The sequence below is a fragment of the Vicugna pacos genome, chromosome 7, assembly GCF_048564905.1.
Source record: "Vicugna pacos chromosome 7, VicPac4, whole genome shotgun sequence".
Taxonomy (NCBI): domain Eukaryota; kingdom Metazoa; phylum Chordata; class Mammalia; order Artiodactyla; family Camelidae; genus Vicugna; species Vicugna pacos.
In genome coordinates, this window is record NC_132993.1 from 31560001 (window position 1) to 31570000 (window position 10000).

Sequence of the window (10000 nt, forward strand, 5' to 3'; positions counted from 1 at the left end):
CTTTTTGTGTGTGTGTGTAGGGGACTTATTGTAACTGTATTTTAAAAAAATGAAATGATTATTTATTCACACATAACCATAAAAACATGTCAACAGAGACAGTGAAACAGAAGAGAGAAACATACAATGAGACCAGATGTGTTTAAATGCTGGAGTGAGCGCGGCTATTTATTTCTTTATACATAAGCAGTCTTTTTAAAGATTTTTACACCTCCTTGACCAAATTATCAGGGTTAAAGTTATTAAATATGAAATAAAATCGCAGTGTTATTTTTAAAATGTCAAATATTATGCTTTTGGAAAAAAATCACTGTTCTCAATTTCATTTTGAAAATAAAATACAGGGATTCTAGTATTTAAATGGTTACTCAAAGCCTCCGTTTTGAACACTAGGGATAAAGGAACTGACAGTAAGTAAGTACTGACCAGATGTTTTTAAACACCATCACCTGAAACACCTTCAAAGCAGTACAATCTCATAAAACATTCAGAAAGATTATCTGACTTAATGAATGCTCAAAATGCAAGCTCAAATCTACCCTGTAAAGCAATCAAGTTTTTAGCAACTATTTTGACCTTAGTGACACAAACAATTAATTCTGCAAACCTAATATCAAAATAAAATTCTACATCTAATGCAGAATAATTTCTCAGTGTAGTTAATCTAAAACAACATTTGAAATACGTTACCTCCATATATTATACATTCTGGTATTTAGTACTAATTTTAGAAGATTAGAAAAGAATGAGGGAGATAGTAATTCATCAGGAGAAAGCTTTTTTAGCACTAATTTTTCAGTGAATATAAAACAGCAAAGCATACCAACAAAGACGTGACTCCTGTGAACATATCCATTACATTACATACAATATTGAAACTTAAAGAAGATATTCCAGCTTTCAGAAATATTTCTATATTAATAGAATAAATGCTAGAAAAAAATACTAGCTATAATTTTTCAATCCCTTTTATTCCACCAATCCATTTATCATTAAGTATTTGTTACAGTGTATTCCAAACACTAACCCTTCCTCCTAAATACATGGCTGATTTAATTTAAACTGCTCACCTCTACAAAAATACAAAAGCCATCAAAATAAAGGTAAACATTTTATTCTCGAAACAGACAATATTCTGCCAGAAGCTCATGGCAAACAAAATCCTACTTTGTTTACATCACTTACTGACTCCTAATTATATCTCTAAATAAAAGAACTTAGCCAACAATGATTAGTCCATTATATTTATAAGAAGTAATTTAATTCTTGTTCAAAACTGTACATTTAGACAATACAAAGTAAACACACATTTGCAAATTTATTTCACTACTCATGAATTTGTTTTACTATTTCCCCATGGTTTGTATTTTTTCTGAAATATATTTTTTCCTGTTTTGAATATGTTAGAATTATAAGCAATAACTGTATTCATTTTATAAAAAGGACATTCCAATTCTTAATGAACTTAAAGGCCCATTTGAAAATACACTCATGGAAGGACAAAAATTCAATAACCTTAAGTATCTAACTATATTAATATAGTTAAAACATAACCAAGGGAAGAGACATTTACAAAGGTTTTTGCATGTTTATTTATTAAATTATTACATATCTTCCTGTAGACACTTCCTGAAGTGTCTTTTGTAGATGCCTATGTCCATTGTGTTAAATCACTGCTAGAAGGCACTCCACAAACACGCAAGAGGTGACTGAACTTCCTAAGTTATCTGAAGGATGCAACTTTTTGTATTTACTCTTGTTTAAGGTTTATACAAACAAACTGCATAGAACAAAGTATACTTCAAATCAGGTTATAAACACACCTTACAGACCTTATCACAAAATGCCTTTAGAGTACTGTAAAGTGTAGCTACGATTTTACTCTGTTTTCTTTTTATTTAAGATCTAATCAGAACTTCGAGAAAAAGAAAGTTACTTCTTTGCATTTCCTTTCAGAACCTGTTCTCTAAACTGCCGTGTTTATTTCCAGTTGTTATTTTCCTTTGCCTTTATAAATGCAGTCAAATGTATTCTCAGACAAAAGAGAATCTGGCTATAAATTCTTAGGGCTCTGACTTAGGGGAGTCAGTTGGAATATGATAGCATTCCACTGGTCTGGTATTTCCTATAAATACACTGAAGGGAGAAAAGGGCTATCCTAAAACTGCATTTATTTAAAGTAATCTGTAAAATAGGCTAATCCTGCAACTTCGGTAGGCATTTATAAATCCTATGATGGCGAAAACAAAATATTTCAAAACAAAATAAAAATTATCTTCCTAATGATAACCGTCTATTAAGAGAGACATACTTCATAATAATAGGGAACTTACTAAAAGTGTTATGTCTAGCTCTTTTAAAAGATTATTCTTGAAAACAATGCCTAAATGTTAAGCCATTATTCAGTACATATACTCTGAGATAAGTTTCTAAAGGCTGTTATTTAAAATAAAGATTCTATTAAATTTTACTCTATTTTGGGCATTTGTTTTAACTTCTGAAACACATTCTCTCTCATTACATACTAACTTAAAATGTCAAGGATATATCACTTAATTTGAAACAATTTTCAATAATACGTCATTATATTTTCATTTCAATGATTTTTTATGTTTAGTCTGAATGCAATCTAGAGCTTGAAAGAAATAGCCTTTATTTTAAAACAAGTATAATCTCATTTTCAAAAAGATGTACTCATTCTGGCCTAATGTAAGTATATGCTTTGAAAGCTGTCTGTTCTCTGTCACTGTTTCCGCAGACTTGAACCAGTGAAGAACTGAGTGGCTATTCTTTGGCTGAAAAGAATATTTCATTGACAAACAAAATTGGGAAAAATTGGGAAAAATGAATCTGTCATATAAAAAGAATAATGGACTACTTAAAGTGCACCTTTCCTGGGCAGTTGTTTACTTTTCTAGATGTAAAGAGAACAACTGCATTTTACGAGACACTGGCAGGAAACAAAAAGTGCTCTTTACTGTTATCAAAAGATGCACATTCAAAATACCTTGAAATGAGTCTTCAAGAAGAGCAACATACATAATGATCGTGTTTACATGGCCCACAATCTCGTGGCAAATTTCAACTAATTAATAGCTAATATTTGCAGCTATCACAGGCTACTGTCTGTGTTGTGAAAAGTCCTTGTGGTCCTTTTCACCTTAGCTCAGACCTGGAAGAAATTCATTGTATAAGCAAGTATCAAGTAATGTGGCCCTCTGGTGGAAAACGAAGTACCATGTTCTGCAGCACATTGTTAGACAGTAAACCAGAAGCTATAAAATGTTTGTTACAAAGCTTTACAGAACCTTACGAAAATCACCCTGTGAACTTAATTAATAGCCTGACACCTGAAGGGCACTCTGGCGCTGGTATGACGTAACTGACAGGAAAACCCTACCTTTACTTACACTTGAATCACGTTCCAAATAACAATAAACGCTCAGCACCCTTTAGCTTCCCACAACATGCTCAGCTCACTAGGCATACATTTTTTTCCTATTCAAGAAAGCAGGCTGCTTTGTTTTAAGGAATCACCGAGGAAAACAAAACTTACCTGCTGTTGTTGCAGATGTAGCAGTTCCACTGTGCTTACTTCAGAGCTGGTGTCACCACTTGATCTTCCATCTCTGCTGCCAGCGTCTAATTGGCTGCTTAGAGTGCTCATTCCATTTTGATTCATTGAACTGTTGCTTATTGTCTCTGTCGCAGATTCCTGCATCATGACTTAATACCTAAAAGTGATTAAGAAGTATCAATTAACACGCGCTACACCTTCACACTTCCATTATCAAGATGTCCCTCTCTGCCAATTACAGAGACAGCGTCTTTAGAAGGGGGAAAAAAAAGCCTTGAATAGTCATTTACCAAGAAAAGCAATACAAATTCAGCTCTCATCCAGATACTAATCACTGAAATTATGGTTTCTATAAGCAATTTTTGTGTGGTTACATTTAACAGCCAAAGTAACATACCATGCCTATAGCATGGTCAATAGCATTTATGAACAACCACATTTTAAAGTCTACCTATAAAACCAGTTTAAATGAAGGCACGATTGCACACTCTGTTCTATGTTTCCTATTATCTACCTTTGACAACCATGGATGACTATACAGCCTTAGTTTAAATATTCACTATCTTGATTCTGTCAGAATTTTACAGCACATCTTATGCAAGGCTGTTGTTTAATGATGCACAGCTAATCATACAAAATTAAAATTTTGTAAGGGTGTTACAAATCATATGGTATCAACCAATGATAAATAGTATAATGGGTTTCTTTTTTTGTGACTAAATAAAATTTTGCCTTGGAGGCATTTTAAGAAAAAGCTCCTGCTGCAAACACGTCAGATATTGCCTATTTTTTTAATCAAACAGCTCATATTCATTTATTTTTCTGACATTTAAAACATTTAATACTGTCCTTCCTGGGAAGTAATTAAGCTTATGCATGAGCAGCAATCAAACTGTTCACTTGAAGATGACTTAAAACTCAATTTTAACATAGGCAAATAAATGAAAGATATAAAATTAATTTTCCAGGCATGTATTAGATATGAAAGCTGGAAATAAAATCTATCAAGAATATCACTAATGATTGTGCTAAAAACAGCATAAATTATGCATATTACCTTCTCTACAGTAATAAATGTTTTATCATTTTCACTGCATAAATATACTGTACTTTCAGGATAGCAATGAGATGTCCTGCCAAGATCAGTGGAAATCCTTGCGGTAAATAAAGAACCAATGTGCTCTTACAAACCAGAAATTCACAGTACATCTTGAATCTGTGGTTTAGGAAGATCAGTTTTGGCTCTCAGAGATATCTGAATCCTACACCATAACCTAATGGATGCACTTCTCTGTTTTACTTCTACGGACAGAATTTCAGAAACAACCTGGCTGTGCTGTGACTTTAACAGTAATGCTAGACAGACAGTGGACTCAGCCTGAAGTAAAGAAGGATGTTAAACTTACCAATCTATTTTTCTTTTTTGGTTACTATATGATATCACTGTTTTAAATTCAGTCGTATTTTAAGACTTTGTCCATTTAAAAGCGAATGTAAGCTTAACATCTTTTTCATGCCATAGACAAACCCTCTTCCCCAGATTCTTACAAAATGTGACCATGGACATACACACAGAGAGACACACAAACACAGATACATATCCAACAGAGATTTTTTTGCATACTAATATCATAATTATTGAAACTAATGGTGGTGGCCTAATAGTTTTAAAAGGTATTTTCATCAAAACCTAAATTATCAGATTATTTCTATGACTCTGAAAAATCAATTAAAAAAAAATGACCAGCTGGTTTATAAAAGACCATCAGTAGCTGGGCCAGCAAAGCACCCTTATAACAAAAACTACATACGCAACTGAAAGCTGTTCTGATAAAAAAAAAAATCCCATAATCATATCCCATAATCATAAAAGAAGTGACTGCTGTAACTATAGTAAACAACTTTTGAACCAAATGTGTTTATGAACAAATAGGCTTTGTTAAACATCTTACTGAGCATTAACAAAGGAAAATCATACAAATGAAAACTGATACACATTGATGGATTTTATAAGAAAAAAACAAAGCTAATACTCTTTTCTGAGATTAGGCAGCTAATAAGTATTCAAATTAGGCATAAATTTTACATGCACAATGTTTAAAATATTCAGAGAAAAGGTCTGATTGCCTTTACTAGTTATATAAAAATTATAATTTGAGTCCTCTCCAACTGTAAAAACAGACAGACTTAACTTCTATATATTGCATTTAAATTTTACTTTTGACAAAACATCTGGAGTATATAAGTATAGTGTGTGTTTTTATTTCGTCATCCAAATCTACTTGAAATACTCATTTTCTCTGGGTAGAGTCTGAAACACAAAGAATAAAACTTAGAATAACTGTATTTTCAAATCTAGCAGACAGGTGCAGTATTTAATACTAACCTTCGGGTAGTTAATGTCAGGACCAATTGAATGAATTAAAGAATTCTGTATGTACTACTGTTATAATCAAAGCCATCAAATAATTAAGAATAGCCAACAACAAGCAGAGAGTCATGTGTCTAAATCTTTATTACAATTATGAAGAAAGACCTACATAACTTCCAATTTCTATTAAACAGGGTTTTATTATCCCTTGTGGAATTTTTGACTTTATAAAACCCTAGAGTATAAACTGTGATTTACATTTTAAGTTCAATCATCTAAGAGTTAGTAAAATCATGCTTAGGAAAAACAGTAACAGTGATAGTACTTTTTTCTCTACAAAACACAGGCTTCTGACCCAAGATTAATATGCCAAAAGAAGGGCAACTGTGTGATTAGATGATTATAATGTACATTTCACCTAGAGAAGAAAGCTTGGAGTATGTCCACTATAAAGGTGACATATCTTCAAGGATAATGAAGATGATTTCCAGTATTTACTCAGTTTCTCCTAGTGACACCTCTACACCTATTTTCCACTAGAGGAAATATTTCCAGTACAATGTGAGGTGCTGTTTATCTTTTAAAGTATATTTTAAATAATTACAAATTCAGCATATTCTTTCAAAGAGGATGTGCTTGTGATCCCAAACATATCAAACTAAATTATTCATTCTTCTCAATCCTATCACAAACATTTTACAAAAATCAGTGAAAATAATTTCCAGATCATTAAAGGGAAAGGTGAAGTTGGGAGTCGCTGTTTTAATGTTTGTCTGAACAATCAGTTAAACCTTTAAATCTTTCATCATGTACAACTTTTCAGCCACATCAGAAAATAACTCTTCCAATCTTGCACGCAAATGATAAAAACAGTTCTACTTTTCTCCCCTGCATTAAGTTTTCCTTTCTTTCCTTTTTCTTTCTTCCTTTATTTTTTTTTAAGCAAGTCACTGTACAGATACTTATTCTCTACACCACTTCCCTTTTGAAACATTAAACTGACACTGGAACTGACTGCACAAGATTGCATTTTCTCTTCCTAAACAACTTGAATTGAAAGGTTACTTAGTGTAACAATATTTACTTGCAGAATTGTGTTGTTACCAAGGGTATAATGGATAGTGGCTATGCAGGTTTACGCAAGAATGAGTGAAGCATGAGGCATTAGCCATGTGTTTGACATGTTTCAAATTGCTATAATCCAGCATTAAACACACCCAGCAATTCATGCCATTTCTTGCAGCCATAATCTTGAATAAAGCGTGCACAACCACTTATTATATAAATTAGTATATGACTCCCTGTTATAGTCACAACAGTGCTTTTGTGTTTATTTTGCATCGAGATGTAGTCTTTTATTTGTACAAATAGCAGGATATAAAGACATAGCTCAATTAGACCTCCTTACTTTATGATAGGGTAGTCCTGAATGCTAGACTTGTTGGTTTTATTTTTTCCTCTTAGAGTTATGGGTTCTTTTGGTATAAAACGGTACCATGTGAGATAGACATTTGACGGTGCAATAACAGAAACCTGCATATACCCTCTTCCATGTTCACCGCAATGTTGACAAGTTTGAAACTCGACCTGGGCTAGTACAGTTAGCTGTGTTATCTCAACCACCACCAGGGACACTACTGGTTCTTGTTGCTCATTCAACCTCTTTTTCTCTCTGGTCTTCTCTCATCTTTTCTCTCTCCCTCTCTCTCATCTGCCCTGCCTCTCTCCCTTCCTTCTTCTTCTACCGCCTACCCACTTTTGTGTGTATGTCTATGTATGTGCATGTCTGTACAAACACGGAGAGATGGATGATGGACAGATATAACTATATATGCCAAGGATGGTGAAAAGGGAAAAATAACCTCTACTTCCCACCACATTCACCTATCCACATACAAACATTCCATCCTATAATCTTGGTGCTTTATTATTAGTTAACCTCGCTTTTTTGGCATCTTACCATTTAATCAAAATAAATGGACAAAAAAATGGCTTCCTACAAAAATAAGAATAAATAACAGTACTAGAAAAAATGTTTGTAAGTATTTATTTATGTGAACTTTTTTTAAACAAAATTATTGAGAGTGAAATTAAAAGACATCTTACTTCCAGTATCTGATATCTTTCAGTATCTAATTTATGTAACCAAATAAATACATTAAATCCCAAAGATTCTGAATATGACGTTTAAAGAACAGTAAACCATAAGATTAAAAAGTAATCATACATTCTTTAATCATTTTAAGTTATCAATATTAAATATTATTAAATATTTCTATGCAGATTCACACAAGAAAGGGTTAAGAATGAAGAAAAGCTATACATGTAACAGGAAATCACATACATTTACCTCAAAACGTGAGCTAAGTTCTGATTTTGAAAACTTGACTGTGATGTAAAACTTCTGAAAGAAACTAGCATTTAAATAATGATAACTTTTGTGCTCTGGTGGAATTAATTCATCATGGACACCATGCACAGTGCAGCTGAAATCTAGTACTGCTTTGCTAAAAGCCTTTAATGCTAAGATTGCTTAATAAATCAAAATGCCAAATATGAAGGACATACTTGAATGTGTAACAACAAAAACTGAACAAGCATGTGAATATTTTTAATTTTTAAAAACTGAAACAAGATGTCCTTTAAAACACAATCTGGAGAAGGATATCTGTTGTTACAGCAAGTGATATTATCTTTGTCATAATAAGCGATATGATCTTAGGTAAATGAAAATTAAGTTGTATATAAAGTATTTGCCACTGCTTTTCACTTGTTTAAACAACATGCTTAAAATACTATTCACAAATTAAGGCCACCTTCCTGGGGGGGAAAAACTCCTTTAATTAGTAAAAATTCAAATTTTCATTCAAAAGGGTTAATATGCTAAGCATCCAAAGTTGCAGGACATTTCAACATGGTCTCTTTTAAAAATAATGATCATGACTACCTTTAGCAAACAGAATACTGTTAGAGCCTCAAGAGTGACAAACATCTGAGAAATATGAGAGAAGAACAAGTGAAAATCTTATCTTTCACTTCAATGAGCTATTAATTAATTAGGCAATTCTGTATGTTATGTTTTGCTCCAGGATCATAATTAAAATAAGACTGAAAATACAAGCAACAAAACATGAAAAAACCCATCATGAAAATAGTATAAAATACTAAAATTAAGTGTTTAATCTCTCTGCTATTTCATTTAAATATAGGACAACAGCAAATCTGAAAGAATGGTAGCTGAGTAGATGTATTTTACTGCAACAAGATGCTTCTGCATCTTATAGTTCAGTAATCCCCATGCTCAAGTATAACTGGAAGAGATTTGATAATAGTGATGATTCTGCTGAACTAATCATTCCCATCTATATTTCAAAACTATATTCATACATTAATCTTTATATTCTTAAGTCTTGTTTCAGTCTCCCACATTTTTATAATTACCACATGTAGCATCTATTTCTCAAACAGGTGAAAATGTATATACCAAGTTTCACTTTTCAAGGTACCTGCTAAATGGTCAGTCTTCCATTAAAGTCTATAAATTATAATGCTATTGTAATTCAATAAAATTATCCTAATGTTTTAAATCAGTCCTTTATGGCATTAATATTTATTTTTTAAAAACAAGGGAAGAAGAAAAGCTTAGGGAAAGTTTATTTCAACCTCTGACAAACTGAGCTGGAGTTAATTTATAATACCAAAACCTAATATTTTTTGCAATGTGTTGAACCCAAATCTTACACATGTGACTGGAGGACTTACGACTGTTACCTAGATACCCATACAAAAATAAATACTGGTTATAGTTTACAAGAGACCGGATAAGCAGGTATATATCTGTCACACTTTTTCTTGTCTTGCCTAAAGAAACAGTAGCTTCAAATTCTGGAGACCAGGAATATTTTAGGATAGGAAATAGAGAATTTAATAGGAAAAAGTGTTAGAGCAGTAAGAAATAATTAGATCTCCAAGAACACAGAAAGACCTGCCTAGCAGGCAAAACCTCCCTCTTTTTTATTTAAAAAGCTTAGTGATTGAGTTGTGCAAGCTTC

At 32.4% G+C, this 10000-nt stretch overlaps 1 protein-coding gene across 7 annotated transcripts in view; it reads right to left on the reverse strand.

Annotated features, from left to right (window-relative positions):
- Positions 1-10000, reverse strand: part of FOXP2 (forkhead box P2) — a 498059-nt gene that overhangs the window by 230170 nt on the left and 257889 nt on the right. For all 7 annotated transcript variants that reach the window (XM_072964634.1, XM_072964637.1, XM_072964632.1 and 4 more), the window contains one exon: positions 3557-3734. In XM_072964634.1, the coding sequence (XP_072820735.1) occupies positions 3557-3724 (168 nt within the window). In that variant the 5' untranslated portion in view covers positions 3725-3734. The remainder of the gene's footprint in view (positions 1-3556; positions 3735-10000) is intronic.